The sequence below is a fragment of the Urocitellus parryii genome, chromosome 3 (genome assembly GCF_045843805.1).
Source record: "Urocitellus parryii isolate mUroPar1 chromosome 3, mUroPar1.hap1, whole genome shotgun sequence".
NCBI lineage: Eukaryota > Metazoa > Chordata > Mammalia > Rodentia > Sciuridae > Urocitellus > Urocitellus parryii.
In genome coordinates, this window is record NC_135533.1 from 17,865,788 (window position 1) to 17,882,337 (window position 16,550).

A 16,550-nucleotide genomic window follows, 5' to 3' on the forward strand; every position below is an offset into this window, starting at 1 on the left:
CAGTAGGTGACAGTTTGAGGATGTGAGGCTGCCGATGACCAAGTCCAGGACTGGAGGCCAGGAGTGTGCTTTCTGCTCAGCCCCATGCTGGGTACTCTGGGCCTCGCTTGCAGATTGACAGAGTACAGAGAGAAAACACTGCACCCGCAGCGGGAAGTAGCAGAGCCAGCAGAACCAACCCGAGAAGAAGGAATGGTGAGCTGGAACTAGCTCATCCTGGCTTCCCTAGAGCAGACTGTTGATATCTCAGAAATTTTATCAACATGTTAAACTGTCAGTCACTTGAAATTGGCATGGTGAGAGCATTTTCTCTGGCAAAGTTGGCATGCCCCGCAAATCAGGGCTTCTCCCTACCCCTCCAGAATCTGTTCACCTTCACTGAGAGGATCCCAAAATGTAAGCCTTTGAGGCAGGCTAAGGGAGTGGTTTTGCATGCAGGCTGTGGAATCCCATAGAGCCAGGCTGAAATCCCAGCTCCACTAGCTAGCTGTGTGATCTTGGCAGATTATTTAACCCCTCTGAGCCTGTTTCCTCATTGTATAATGGCACCAATGCATTGACTGTATGTGTATGTGCCAGGTATTGTCCCCAGCATTTATACATATTAACTCATTAATTCCTCACAACAACCTCAAAGAAGGAACTATTATTATTCCCAAGCTATAAAAGAGGAAAAGCAAGGCAAAGAGAGATCAGGAATTCTTCCAAGATCCCACAGCTAGTAAAAGGCGGAGCCGACAGAGGATACAAAGACAGGCCGCTGGGGCAGACTCTGCCCTCTTCTGATGCTGTCCATTGTGGTCCCAAGTCTGGCTACCTGTGGCTGTGGAGGACTTGAAATGTGGCTGGTTGGAACTGAGATGCACTATAAGCATGAAAACTTTGTGCAGAAGAGGAATTCGAGACACCTTACACATCGAAATTATATAACCTAGAGCCAGGTGCGGTGGTGCACACCTGTAATCCCAGCACTCAGGAGGCTGAGGCAAACCCAACCTCAGCAAAATCGAGGCCCTAAGCAACTCAGTGAGACCCCGTCTCTCAATAAAATACAAAATAGGGATGGGGATGGGGCTCACTGGCTGAGTGTCCCTGAGTTCAATCCCCAGTACCCCCCCCAAAAAATTATATAATTTAGGATTTTTGAGTTAAATAAAAAGTATTATTACAGTTCATTGCACCTGATTCTTCTTACTTTTTTGTTTGTTTGTTTGTTTGTTTTTGAGGGGAGAAGTATCAAAGATTCAACCCTGGGGTGCTTAATCCCTGAGCCACATCTCCAGATCTTTATTTCTATTTTGAGACAGGGTCTCGCTAAGTTGCTAAGGGCCTCCAACTTGTGATCCTCCTGCCTCAGCCTGCTGAAATGACAGAGGTCTACCACCCCGCCCAGCTTCTTCTTACTTTCAAAACATAGCTACTGGAAAATTTTAAATCACACTTGGGACTTGCATTCTAAGTCTTCGGGGAAGTGCTTTTGTACCCTGACCTCACAGTTGGTTGTAGGCATTAAACCAGTGACTGCAAGGTGAGACCCTTGTCAGTGAGATCAGCGGTTTTCAAATGTCAGAGCAAGAGCTGGGATTGCAGAAGAGGAGACCTCAAGGTGTTCTCCATGGATTTGGAACTCACCAGGGTGGGGATCTTTGGATGCTCTTGAGCTCTAGCATTCCCCCTCTGTGATTTCAGAAGTGAGGAAGACTAAATGTCCATAGCAGTGCTTTTTAAATGATCCTGGGAAAATACTGCCATTTTGCTTGGAGACTCCCAAGGGGCTGGTCACAGATCTGAGCAAAGTACAGAAAGGGAGGTTTGCGTGAGGTTTGTCTCCCACAGGCCCGTGAGTTGGAAGCTTGGTCCCGGGTGTGAAGGTGTTAAGAGGTGATGGGATCTTTCAGAGCTGGGTCTTCCTGCAAGATAATTGTGGGGGGGGGGGTGTACTGCCCTCAGAAGAGATTAATGTAGTTCTCATGGGAGCAAGTTGATATTTTTAAACAGTGAGTCTGACCACCCTCTCCAAGCTTTCTAGGCTTCCTGTCTCAGCTTGGATCCCTTTCACATGCATTCCTACCATTGTGATGCCAGTTGACATGAGGTCCTCACCAGAGCAGAGAAGCTGGCACCACAACCTTGGACCTCCAGAACCATGAGCTAAATAAACCTCTTTTATTTACAAAGTATCCAGCCTCTGGTACTGTAACCAGCCTCTGGTTCTTTGTTACAACAACAGAAAAGAGCCTAATACAAACATCATGGATGTGACCTGTGTGGGTGGGTGCACTCTGGGCTTCTGGATTTTGATGTACACAGGATCACACAGGTAGCACTTTTGTGTCACCTCTCCACTTCTGCTCCCTCACAACCTGCCAACTCCTCACCCCCTCAGAACCCGGGAAGGTTCTAGGCCCCCAGGTCCGGGGATGACAGATGGTGACATCGGACCAGGTACTGCAATGATTTTGCTGTCCTGAAGGCAATTCCGGGCTCCACCAGGCCCAGTGTCTGCCAGGCAGCCGCCCAACTCTTCCTCCAGCCCGCGCCCCTGGCTCTGATGTAGTATGTGTGGACGGACAGGGAGGGCAGCCAAGTCTTCGCCGGGCTCTCTAACAAGTTCCGCGGGTCTGTTTGTTAAAGAAAAATTCCAGTGGGCGCATCCAACACATGGAACTCAAGTACAGAAATTATATTTATCCACCCTACTGCCAAGGAGATCACATGCCCCGTGAGTCACTCCAGATGTGCTCAAAAACAGAGACTCTGTGTGGAAGCCCAGTCCCCAATCCCAGGGAGAGTCGGATTAAGAGAGGTGCCGACTGACTCCGTCCCACCCAGGAGGCAGTGGCTGGCCTCCACCCTGCGGAGGTGCGCAGAGGGCATTTCTTCCCTCCTGGAAAGGGAAGGGAGGCCAGGATTCGACCTGCGTCTCCCTGGGAGGAACTCTAGGTCCACCTGTAGCCACTGGGATCCCACCTGGGCTGAGGGTCCATTCTTCACCTTTGGGGAGGAAACGATGGATTGGAAGGCGCTGGTGCTCCTGCTGCTCTGTTCCCACGCTCAGGCTACGGCGTCCCACGGGTGGAGCAGGGGTGAGTTGCTTTTGATTCATTGGTGGGCTGGACGCTCATTCTTCTTTCTTAAAAATGATTAGGGGCTGGGGCTGGGGCTCAGGGGTAGTGCGCTGGCCTAGCAGGTGTGAGGCACTGGGTTCGATCCTCAGCACCACATACAAATAAAGATATTGTGTCCACCTACAACTAAAAAATAAATATTTCTTTTAAAAAAAGGTGATCAGGCACTCGGAGGGCAGTGAGCGGAGGGAGGGGAATTAGAAGCCCCTGCCCTCTTTTTGCCTCCTCTCTGCCAGTGCACTTTGGTGGGGGCCCCGTGTCAGGACATGATGGGAAATGGCACCGGGAATCATGGGAGCTGCGGATTTGGGAACTTGGTCAAGGTAGAGAATGTAGAGGGCATCCCCCAGTGGGGCCAAGAGACAGCTGGGCTCTGCGGCCTGGCGTGCGACAGACTCCCTCTATTTCCCACTCAGCTGTGCGGCTGTGGCAGAGCCTCTGGAGAACAGGTAGCCAGGTCTTCTGCAATGGAGTCACGGGCGCTGGGGTGCAGGAGGCCTGCTCCCTGGGTGGCCTGGACAGGGGACTCTCAGCCTGGGTGGCCAGAAGGGAGGTCTCCATGCTGCCCCCGACCAGAAGTGGATGCATCTTTGCGGCTGGGTCAAGCTGGCCAGTGGCAGTGAGGAAAGACCCCCTTGGGCACCCAGAGCGCTGGGCCACTCCCACTGGAGTGGCAGGGCCACCAGGGGAAGAAGAGACCCCTGCAAAGGCTTTTGTCTCGTGGCTGAATTCCTCTCCCTCAGGATGTCACTCCCCAGAGCTGGGATGGTCTCTGTGTCCTGGGACTGGCTCCAGCTGGCAGTGCTGATGTACTCAGGGGTCACCAGTCAGGCGAGGAGGGACCGAGAGTGCCACCCACCCTGCGCCAATAGAACTGAAATCTTTCCACTGCCTGAAGTCAACTGAGTTCATGTTCCCAGAAAGAACTGGAAGAAGAACGGGGTGTCCTGAGGTCAGATGGTACCGGCTTCTAGAGACCCCAGTCGGAGGAAGGCTGGGGTGGTGACCTGGGATGCAGACCTGCTTCCCAAGGACAGGACCAGGGAAGGAAGGATTGTGGGGATAGCATCGTGGAGGGGAAGGAAGACTGTGAAGTGGAGGGGTGGGGGCAGCAGAGCCAGGCCCTTACGCTGGATTCTATTTCTTCCCGTGGAAGCCTGACACCGGGAACCTCCCAGTCCTCTGAGCCGAACAAACCACTGCTGCCCAGGGCAAAGAACACCCATTTCCCTCTCCTTTCCCTGACAACCTCTTTCACGCGCATGCCACACACGTACACATGCAGACACACCCCTCCCTTCTCCAGGAATGCACAGACTTCAGGCAGCAAGGGAAGCAGAGAGCAGGGACTTCCAGAACTTGGGTTCTGCCACCTACCCCTGGGTCACACTGGGGGAACAGCTTCATTTACCTATTAAAAGGGATCATAACATCTCCTCTTCCTAAAGCCTAGCCCGTTAGAAAGTCAAAGGAGCCAGGCACAGTGAGTGGTACACGCCTGTGATCCCAGGGACCCAGGAGGTTGAGGCAAGAGGATGAAACATTCAAGGCCAGCCTGGGCAACTTAGTGAGGCCCTGAGTAACTTAGGGAGATCCTGTCTTGAAATTAAAAAAAAAAAAAAGAGTGAGTTGTGGGGGAGGAGCTGAGGGGCAGAGTGCCTGTATGCATGGGTGGTGGTTTCAATCCCCAGCACTGCAACAAAAGAAAAAGAAGAAAGAAAGAACAACAAAAAAAGTATAATGAGATGATTTTACCTGTAATACAGCTTATAAACCCTCTAGCTACTTTAGGAGCTACCCTGTAAGGATAATTAATTGATTACTAATTGGCTGTGTGGTTGCTGGCAAGCCTCTTAACCTCTCTGAGTTGTAGTCACTAATAGATAACAAACTCACAATAACAAAACTTACCCTCATGGGGATTGGTTATGACCCTCATGAGGGTCATATTCAGAAATATAAATTAAAATGCTTTGTAAACGATGAAGCACTATATAAATGCTAGTCACTACCTACAATTAAAAAAAAAACTGATATTTTTTTTGTTAACGTTGAAGGCTCTCAACAGAGTCTGATAACACCCTGGGAACAACTGCTCTGGCCCAGGTCCCCCTCAACAGGGCAGATCCATCCCCACCAGGGCCATGGTCTATATAAACACAGGAGGCAACAAAACTCTCAGGGAGGTTGTCGTGAGGCAGCAGGCGTGAGGGCTGGAGCCGGGGCTCCACTCTGGGTTCAGAGCCAGTGAGCTCTCACCCCACTCACCCCACCCCAAGTCTCACCCCAAGTCTTCCACGTGGCTGATTTTTTAATGTTTAATTTTTTTTCTGATTATACAAGGAATACACAATGCTTGTCAACTTTTTAAGATGAATGAGGGTCACACCCAAGTAGATGACAATTTTTCCAAATGCGTATTCCCTTCATCTTCACCCTTATCCCCCCTCCCTGTCTCCAGCCCTGGCTCAGATGAATCCCCCTTGGAAAGAGTACAAGGGCACCCTCTCCCTAGAAGGCCCCCCTCCATCTCCCAGTCCCCCACCCTCCCACCCCGTGGCCCCGATCTCCACGTGGAAATGGAGAATACACCCAAAGGGAGCCCGGTGCTGGCCCACACCCTTCCCGCCACGAGCCCAGCCTCTCCCTAAGAAGCGCTCTCTAGGATTCCACCTGGAAGGTGTTTCCACGCCAGGATCCAGGATTGCCCGCTCCAGTCCTCCAGCTTAAGACCAAGCACGACCAGTCCAGGGACACGGGACACACACAGCCCCTGTCCTAGCATACCCCAGGTCCCGCCAGAGCAGCACTGAGGGGCGGACCCACCAGGCTTTTAAAAAATGAAAAATATGTATCTATTAATTGATAAGAACGCCCATACTGTTCTGTTTAAGAAGCAATTTAGCCAGGCGCGGTGGTGCACACCTGGAATCGCAGGGGGTCGGGAGGCTGAGGCAGGAGGATGGTGAGGTCAAAGCCAGCCTCAGCAAAGGTGAGGCGCTAAGCAACTCAGAGAGACCCTCTCAATAAAATACAAAATAGGGCTGGGGATGGGGCTCAGTGGTTAAGTGCCCCTGAGTTCAATCCTTGGGTACTAGGAAAAAAAAATAGCAGTTTAGTTGGGGAAGGCTGGGACACTGCTTATTTGGTGGAATCTGGTGGCTCCTTTTCAGATGTGCACTTAGAGTTGTGCAGGTTCAGGTCATGAAGTCTCTGGGGGGCGGGGCCTGAGGTCTGGGCTCTGTGAGTGTTGGTGATAGACTGGCTGCACCGGCCCCTGGGTGTGCCACACAAAGCCACCTCAGTATCTCCAGGAGGTAGGTGCAAGTGTGACCATTTATAGGTGACAAAACCAAGGGAGAGGCAAGAAGGGAGGCGCCCAGGTCACCCTGCTGCAAGGGGAAGGAGGGATCTGACCTGCGTCTCTCTAGCAAGGTCTCCCTTTCCTGGCTGGCCCCCTCTCCATCATCTCTCCACCGCCCCTGAGGGGTGGAGTGTCCCAGCCAAGGTGGCTACTCTCTGAAGCCCACTGAGGACCCCAGCACACGAGGAGAGACCCCACTACCTCTGAGCAGCGCTGTGTTTCCAAAGGGCTGGCCCAGAGCCACAAAGTGAATGACATCAGTAGAATCTGGCAAAAGATCTTTCACAACGAGAGCCTTTCCTTTCCGCACCCTTAGAGTCGCTTTGACTGATTCATGAAAACCACAGTGGGATTTTGGCTTGGTGTGGTCTGGAGTCTGGATCCTGTCTGGCAAGCTCTCTGGTGCCAGTGCACGGTTACGTGAAACAGGGGCGTCCTTGACATCTTCTGCCGTAGTGACCATACTGCAGGGCTGGGAGCAGGGAGAAGGAGATGTTTAACCCAGACTGTGAAAGGTCGAGGAGAAGGTCAGACTGCAAAGCCAGGCAGGCTGCTCCACTTCAGGGGCCGTGGCTGCCTGTCCAGGCGAGGAAGTCTGCAGGGATACGGCCTGGGGAGAGAGCAACCACTGAGATAAAGTAAAAGTAGCTCCTTCCAGGCCAGAAGGAGGGCTCCTCTAGGTAAAGGAAGGATGTGGGGGAGACAGAAGTCGACGTGTACTTTCTGGTCATTAGCCAGGTCCTGGAACTGCAGATAGACTCAAGAAGCACCCTGTTAGAAAGAGGAAGGTTTTGCAAAGCACTCTGATTGGAAAGAGGCAAGTTGCGAGGCAGGGGTAGCAATGTGTTGCTATGTGGTTGTTTATTCATTCAACAAGGGTACCGAGCACTGTGCTAGGCACAGCACTGAATGGAACCAACAAAATCCTATACCCTCGTGTAGACCACGATCCAGGGAGGGGACACAGAAAATGAACACATAAGTAACATCTACGATATGCTGGGTGGGAACAAGGTAGGGACCAAGGTTGGAGCAAATGGAGGGTATGGTAGTCACAGAGGGCCTCACTGACAGAGCAAAAGACCCGAGAGGGCAGGGAGGGAGTCCTGCAGTCCAGGGAAGAATAATCCAGAAAGAAGGAACATAAATGCAAAGGCCCTGTGGCAGAAGTTTGCCTGATGTGCTCTGAAACACACGGGAACAAAAGGGTTGTGAGGAGGCATGTGGCAGAGTGGTGTGAGCCAGGGGAGCAAGGAGTCATGTCAGGCAGCTCCTGCTGGCCTTTAAAGGTCTTTGGGTCGGAGAGAGATGGGGAGGCAGAGAGGGTTCTGGGCTGAGGAGCCACATCGTCAGACCTGCGTTTCTGCGGACTCACTTGGGCTGCTGCATTAAGAGTAGAACCGAGGCAGGGTCACTGCCGTTAAGCTCATGGCCAGGACCAGGCGGCTGCAGAGGAGGTGGCAAGAAGTCGTCACATTCCCGATAATTTCTGAAGATACAGCCAACAAGATTTGCTGACTGGCTGGATGCGGGATGTCAAAGAAAGTCCAAGATGAAGGTTGAATGACAGAGAGAGGTGGGGGAAGGCTGGCGATGGGGCAGACGTGTGCGGGTGTTGGGGGTGACGGAAGGAGAAGCAGCTACCGCACATCCAAACAGGAGATTCCAGTAGGAAATAGAGGAGTCTGGCCTGGAAACCAGGACAGCTGGAAGGTAGCACAGAAGTGAGTGTGGCTTGAAGAGGAAGGGAGCCCAGAGCACGAGGGAATGAGCAGATTGGGGAGAAGAGGGCGGCCAGCGAGCAGGGATTTTTTTTTTTTTTTAATTATGATGGAAGACATAGCAACGTGTTTCATGCTATTGTGAAAGATCCAGTAAAGAGGAGAAAATCCATGATGTAGGAAAGAAAAGGCTGCTGTGCCAGAGGGACGTCCTCCTGGAGACTTCCTGCACACAAGGAAATTTGGGCTGTAGATGGGAGCATGAGAGGAGAGCAGAAGAGAAGTTGGAGTATAAACAGAGGGCAGGCAACCAGCTTCCGGAGGGAATGATGGAACAGTCACTGGAGAAAGGCAAGATGACAGGAATCGAAATGTGATGGCACTTTCAGGCCCATGTGGGATGAGGGACAGTGAGTTTAAGGCGATCGTGTTTTTCTCCAGCCTCACGCAGGTGCGCAGATGCAGGTGTGGAGCAGGTAGAGTTGGGTTGTGCAAAGGAACGAGTGATTGCACAAGTGTCAAGTGATTGCAAAGGAACGAGAAGGGAACAAAGGATCGAGCCCAGGGGCCATGCTGATTTAGCCTGACATATGACTTTTTAATGTACGTGCCTTAAAGAACGTGTTTTATACCAAATGCATTCATTCATTCGTTCATTTACTCCTTCACCATTAACTACCTGATCCTCCCTGAAGTCATTCAGAACTGAAGAATGTCCGGTGTTTGGACAGATGTCTCCACAAAAAGAGAGCATTGTTCACCGTATCAGTGAGACTGGGTTTCCGAGTCCGGAAGATCTTGATCTTTAGCCTTATCTCAAACAAATTGGGTGGCCCAGGACAATTTCCTTAACCACCCAGTTCCTTCATCTAGAAAATGGGAAGTTAATGCTTACCTTTCAAGTCGTACCTGGAAAGCACAGAGCTCACGGGTTGGGCACACAGTGGTTGCCCCCGAACTATTATTATTTCTGAGCCTCACATTTCAACAGCTCTAGAATGAGGCCCAACAGTGTCCCTCAACAGGGGACATGGGTGGGACCTGCCATAACACATGAATCATGACTCTCCAGATCGGGTTCCTGGAGTAGCTTAGTCCACGTGGCAGGACCTTTGGTGGTGAATCACTTGTTCCCTGCGGGTTGGTCCGATATATCACAGCTGCTGGTTGTCCCGGGAACTGGGGAGGAGAGGAGGAGCTCTCAGCTCCCTGCCCCAGGGGTACCCTGTGCAGCAGACTTTCACGCAAGGAGACTAGTGAGGCCCAGGTGTGCCCAGAACAGGCACTGAGCAGTCCGCATAGGCACGTTCACATCCAAAGAAACACCTAGAGAACGGGCTGGGTGTGGGGGTTGAGTAAAGAAGAGAGAAAATGATGAATGGTCCCAGTTTTACACCCAGCAAAAGGTACCCAAAGCCAGTGATTGACAAGTCTCTTGTCTGAGGCTCTGTGGTCCCAGGGATGGCGGGGTACCCTCCTGCCAGTCTCTGGTCTCCCCACTCTGCTCCCCCCTTCTCTTCCTTCTCTCTCAGGGAAGGTGTCATCGCTAATGGCCGCCCAGTGAAGAGCACTCAGGGCTGCCTGCTTGCTGAGACTGCACTATTACACCAAGCAATTCACCCTAATGGCTCGCAGGGAGCAGGGAGCAGGGAGCTGAACTTACGGTGACCTCCATAAGTTTGGGGGATGGGACAGAAGGGAAAAAAAATCAGCACAACCTGAATACTCCCCAAGGCTATTGTTTTGTTTTATTTTGTTTAATACCTAGTTTATTTTTTTTAATCATTCCAAAATATATATTGGGCCTGCACTCTGAGCCCTGCAATTATGCAGGTTTCAAGGTCATGCAGAGAAAACATAGAACACATCCCCTCCCTCCAGGACCCGGCAGTGCTGATGACACTTCCCAGGGGTTATCCAGCAGGGTGGGAAGTGTGCAGAACAGATGATCCAGCAGCCTCAGGAGACAGAGAAGGAAACCAGTGTGTGGCTGGAGGTCGAGAGAGAGGCTTCCAGGGGAAGTGGGGTCCTTCTTCTAATGATGTAGAAGCAGATCTAGCCTCAAGATTTGCACGTATGTATACGTGTGTGGAGCTGGCCTGCCCCTGTTTTGGCCATTGGCACTTCTGTCAGGATCCAGCCTTTATCATTATGGACAAGAACGTCTAGGAATAGTGTACATCTAACTTGTACCTCTATGTTTTGACATGGCCTGGAGAGAGCTATTTCTCGCCCACCACCTCCAGCATTGGCAGCCCAGGAGAATACATCCTCTCCAGCCTCATAGCCCTCCAGCAGCCAAAGACGACTCTGTCCAAAGTACACAGTCAAGGCAACTACAGAAATATGGGGGGCTGTACTTCCCGGGGATGGGACAGATGCAGGAAGAGAGAGAAGGGAGAAAGGGAACCAGTTTAAAGATTCCAGTGCTCCCCACATCTACTTCCTCCAGCAGTCCTGGTTCCCCCAGGCGAGAGGACTAGGCTGATTCCAACAATTTCCCCCAAACGGTTATTGTGAGGTGTAAGAACAAGGGCTGTCGGAAATGACCAAGTGTCCATTATTAAGCTCGGTTTTTGAATCAGGAAGTATTTTTCTCCTCAGTCCTGAAAACCAGGGATCCACCTGCGGTGAGCACGTGCAAAAGAGCAGTTCACAGGGAAACAAGAAAGCCCAGGTCTAAGATGGCAATAACCTCCCCAGAGGTGACCACGGAGAGCCTCTCATCTGGAGCAGAGAGAGCTCCATGTCCGTGACATTCCCTCCCTGCCCCTTCTTTTGCTGGGGGATGAATTTTTTTTTAAAAGGAAAAAGTACTTTTGCCAGGTGCGGTGGCGCACGCCTATAATCCCAGTGGCTTGGGAGGCTGAGGCAAGGATCAGGAGTTCAAAGCCAGCCTCAGCAAAAGCAAGGCACTAAGCAACTCAGTTTGAGAACCTGTCTCTAAATAAAATACAAAATAGGGCTGGGGTTGTGGGTTCAATCCCCAGTACCCACCCCCACCCATCACAAAAAAAAAGAAAGAAAGAAAAGTACCTTTAATTTTGCAATAAGAAAGAAATTCTAGGAAGAGAATTAAAGACATGAAGTTGCTCTGGAATCCTACCCTGAAGAAGGGGTTCACTTGATCCAGGACCCAGTATCCTGGTATCATATTCCATCAGGAGAAATCAGAGGCAAAGCTTTGCTCATGTTGCCCTAAACTCATTACTTCAGGCTCCGATAGGGACCCAGAGACGTGAAGCCATCTATCCCAGCCCTTGGGAGACTTGTAGTATCCATCATAAGTGAGTTACTGGGAAGACAATATTTCAGCAATTCTGCATCCTATGCACTTCTTTTGAGAAGCAGGGGAGTCCTAAGTGAGTTTTTCAGGTAATTCTCTGTCAGCCGAAGATGTTTCCATTTCTATCACCTCTGATGGGAATCTTTCTAAACTGCTTCACACAATTTGACCTCTTCTCCATGGCTCAAGGGCACCATTATCAACTAGCAGGTCTGTTATGGCTGGTTACGCAAAGTAAGCTTGCCCAACTCCAGGAGGTGCTGCTCATGTTGTAATCTGGTTTTTACAGTTCTTTCTCCAGATTTCTGGTAGATTACAACCAAGTGCCTTGAAGAAGCTGTACCTTTTCCTATCTGTTGGCAGCGTGTTTACCACTGTGACAGGTGCAAAGAGGGGCTGAGCAGAGGCAGGGGCGGTTTGCTCCTAGTCTGATGTGACCCTGGAAAACAGCTGCCTGTGACGATCTTCCTGCACTCTGTAACAGCCTTCTCTTTCTCTTGTCCTCAATCAGTTCCCAGTTCTCCCTATCCTTTGTTCCTCTAAGCGCTACACTTCTAAATCAACCACCGGGGAACAAGGTGAAATCACAGACTCCATGCTAAATGCATTGCTAAACCTCATGGCTCTTAGGGGAAACCCCCGAGCAGACCACAAAATCCCCTAGAGCCAGGTACTGGGATCTTGTGGCAGCTCTCTTCCTTTGTTACTTGGGTTCAAATTTTGGGCAGCTGTTTTGTAGATGGCTAGGGTAAGCAGAAGTCTGATTCTCTGATTGACCACATGGTGAAAAAGTATAATCCAGTACTCCATAGTGATAAAAAAAAAAAAAAAGTGCTCAGTTGTGTGTTTATTATAAAACGATATTTGGGGGAACTCACTTGCTGAACTTAAGGGGTTTTGTTTGCTGGCTTCCATCTGTTTTGATTTATTTTTGCTTTGTTTTAATATAAGGTCTCTAGCACAAACGTACCCCTAGGCGTATATATTTTTCAACACTTTCTTGGATGGTTCTGATGAGCACCCAGGTTTGAAGATGCTGGCCTGACGTGCTTTCTGAGACACACCAGGGGAGTCCATCACCTCCCCCCAGGCTAGGTCAAGATGCACAGGCTACCTTCATGGTTAAGTGGAGGGCAGTGGCCTGTGTGCACAGCAACCCACAAGCTTACTCTCGTTTCTTTTAGCAAAGTTCTTCCCTGCTGCTCATCGGCCAAAGAAGTCGTCATCTATGCCGTTGAACCCCGTCCTGCAGACCTCCCTAGAGGAAGTGGAGCTGCTCTACCAGGTAGGGAGAGGAAAAGGGAGCAACCCAAGCTCTTTCCACAGCTGCCTCCCAAGTGACTGTGTGTGATAGTGACAAGAGCTGTGTCCTCAACCATGCCTGGCTTCATGCCTTTCCACAATCCATGTATCTCACCAGTTCCTGCTGGCTAAACTTGAGATCAGCCTTTCTTTATTGCTCACACCTCCTCTCCTTCCCCATGAGCCTGAACAGGGAATGACAGAATCAGCAGTTCAGCCCAGGCAAACTCGAGATGAGATTTGTCCCACAGGTGCCACTGCCCACACTCAGGCACCAGAGTGTGGCCGATTCCCAAGCAAAGGTTTGGAGGCCGACTCGTCCATAGTGTCCAGGCAAGGCCACGCTGGGATCTGGGTGCAGTCCCTAAGGCCGTAGACCCTGTCTGCTGGAACAGCATTGCTGTCTGGCTGCCCTGCTAGTCCACGGAGGTTTCCAGAAGCCTGAAAGGGTCTCTTCTTGTGCCACTCACACCTGCCCCACTGAGATCCTACTCCTCCAAACTACAGAGCAGATCTCCTGAGGGCTCTTGGTTCGGGTCAGTGGTACAATCCCAGGTTTGATTTCTGAGTTTTAATTCTTCAGCAGTGTGACCTTGTATAAGCCACCGGTTCTCTCTGGGCCTAAATCTCCTCATCTGTTATATGAAAAAGTTCAACTATGGCCCCCCAAATTCCCCACCAGCTTTTATATCCTGTGACTGCGTATCAAAACAGTCTGGTTAGGAAAGAGACTGCCTGCAGCAGCCACACAACACAGTTGAGCCAGGGAGATTTCAAACCCTGTCTTGGGGAACAGTCTGGCAAGACTTGAGCTTGGGAGTCACAGAACAGAGCCAAGCTCTAGAACGATAACAGACGGTGTTGTGGAGATGGAAACAGAGAGCAGACTGGAGATGTGGAGTCATCCATCCAGGTATTTATCAGGTTCCTCCTGTGTGCCTGGTGCTGGGCAGGGACGAGGATGGCAGACCCAGACCCTATTCTTACAAGCTGATAAGAGTCCAAGACAAACCTCTGTATCCCACTGAATTCCCAGCACAGTTCTCTGCATCCTTTAAATCTCAAGTTCTGCTTAAAAATTATCCAAAATAATTTATGTTTTAGAAAATTCTTTGTGGGTGAGAGGGAAGAAGGGACTGATCTGGGACACTAGAAACAATAATTGGTCACTTAAATAGTGGCCATGGACCAGGCACTGTCATATTTGTCCATATTTGTCTTATGTACCCCTCATGATATCCCGATATCCCAGTATCCCTCCTTTTGAGGAGAAGGAAAGTAAGGCCCAGAGAAGTGAAGCAATTTGTCCAAGGTCACGTAGCAAGCTTAAAGATCAGAAGTGAAGCCCAGGTCTCTTGGATCCAAAGCTCTTTCCACAGCTGCCTCCCTAAGTGACCATGTATGATAGTGACAATTGCCATGTCCTCAACCATGCCTGGCTTCATGTCTTTCCACGTTCCCTATCTCACCAGTTCCTGCTGGCCGAACTTGAGATCAGCCCTGACCTGGACATCTCCATCAAGGACGAGGAGCTGGCCTCCTGGAGGAAAGCCTTGAACTTCCACACCGTCTGCAATGATGTGATCCCCAAACGCATCCCAGACATCCGCCGGCTGAGTGCCAGCCTGACCAGCTACCCTGGCATCCTCAAAAAAGAAGACTTTGAAAGGACACTGCTGACCCTCGCCTACACAGCCTACCGCACGGCCCTGTCCCAAGGGTATCAGAAGGACCTCTGGGCCCAGTCCCTCCTTAGCCTCTTCCAGGCCCTGAGGCATGACTTGATGCGATCCTCAGGCCCTGGAGTGTCTCCCTGAGAGGCTGGCCCACATCAGGGCCTCGAAACAGGGACCAGCACACACAGTAATCCAGAAAGTTCACTCTCTACTCCATGTACCATCAACAGAGAGTGGCAGAGATAGAATAAGAGTAACTCCATGCTCTTCTGCTCTTGGTGCTTCCTGACTCACACCCCTGATTGGTGTCATAATGTGACCTGGGCAGAAAGAAAGGACTAAAGGGGTATTCAAGATACCTCCAGATGCAGGATGGTTTGCCAGGTGATGCACAGAAGTCCAAGATGTGCTTTGACCAGAGAAGTTGCCACACACACACACATACACACACACCCTTGAGTGAGGATAGAGTAGAGAAGACATCATAGTTTTAGGCATGGCTTGAAGACGGGAAACCGATTCCTTTGGTGCTAAGGGACCAGGGTGCTAGAGGAAGGGGGTAGGGGAAAGGGACCTGTTTCCTAAGGTTCCACAGTAAATGTCAAAGAGGTAGATCCATACCCTAATAAACATGTGGTCAGTCCAGGATGTACTGGACTCTTCCAAAAGCCATCAAGAAGAATCAGCTGGAAAATCAGTCATTGTAAGACCTCTATGTGTCTTGACTCACCTTTGCTGAAGGTCAGTCTACTACAGAGGAGACACAGGAAGGGGGCTCTGAGAAATGGGGCCATTCCATTCATATCCTGTCTTTTGAACAAAGAGACTAAGCTAATGCAAAGAGGTCCTCCGAATGTCAGAGATGGCACCAACACCCAGGCCTATCTGGAATTGCTAAGCCTCATCCAATAATTAAGTGCTGCAAATAAAAGCGATTTTCAGTTGGCAGAATTTTACCCGTTCAAATGCCAAAATTTTCATTTTAAAAATATTGACTTGGTATCTATTTGAACCCTATGTATATGGTTTAAGCTTCCATTTGGTATCTTAAGATAATCATTTGGATCATTCTAAGGAAGGAAGTGGATAAGATAATCTCTAGGTTTCCTTCTATATATTAAATTTCTACGATCACTTGCAACCGTGAAATGCTACAGGGAAGGGGTCTGGATCTGAGAGGTCTGCTGGGCTGTTGAGACCACCCTTGCAAGACCTGGGCTTTGCCCACTGTGTCCAGTTCCGAGGTTTTCACTGTCCATCAGGCTGTTGGAGCCCACCTTCACAGTTTGTTCTTCTTTAGCTTCCATTGCCTGCAAACTGAGGTAGCTCGGCTTCTGAACTCTGTTAATGAGAATTAACAGATGAAGGCCTCTGCTATAGGAAGGAACCTGTGTTCTGATACAGATTCCTCACCAGCACAGAGATCTTTCTGGCTACTCCTCCTAGGTTTACTGCTGGGTTCCGGAGGCTCACACTGTAAGAACTCTGATCTCTGGATGAGTTGAATTCACTGGGCTAAACTTGATTCTTTAAAGGGTATTTAATAATCACCATTTGATGATCGTGAGGTCCAGGCTTCCTCAAAATCTTTGAACAAAAGAGCTGCCCGTCAGCACTAACTGCATGGTCTTTGGAGAAATATCGAGATGCCAGAGAAGGCATTTATTGTCCGAGAAAAATACAGCTTTGCATCCTGATACTCTCAGGCTCAGAAGTTTAATAATTCTTAGCCTCTCTGTCTTTCTCACTCCCTGATTATACCACTCTTCCTTTCCTCAAAGGCAGATTCTGATGTGTGCTTTTTTTTTTTGCTCAATATTTCTCTAACATTACATGTTCTCTTTGATACAGTTGTTCTGCTTCTCTCTCTCTCTCTCTCTCTCTCTCTCTCTCTCTCTCTCTCTCCCTCTCTCTCTCCCTCCCTGTCTACCTCTATCTCTATCTCTCTTTCTTTTCCATTCTTTCCATTTTAGTTTTTGTCTCTGTTCCTCTATATTTTGGCCCAATTCTGATTTTTTTTTTTTTTTTTGCCTGTACGGGGGGTTGAACCTCAACCCTCACACATGCAAGGCA

At 50.0% G+C, this 16,550-nt stretch overlaps 1 protein-coding gene across 1 annotated transcript; it reads left to right on the forward strand.

Annotated features, from left to right (window-relative positions):
- The first annotated feature begins 3,010 nt into the window (after nucleotides 1-3,010).
- Nucleotides 3,011-14,618, forward strand: Fam180a (family with sequence similarity 180 member A). Its single transcript, XM_026398547.2, has 3 exons — nucleotides 3,011-3,086; nucleotides 12,684-12,784; nucleotides 14,274-14,618. Exons 1-3 carry the CDS (start codon nucleotides 3,011-3,013, stop codon nucleotides 14,616-14,618), a joined length of 522 nt encoding a protein of 173 aa, XP_026254332.2.
- Nucleotides 14,619-16,550: the final 1,932 nt, after the last annotated feature.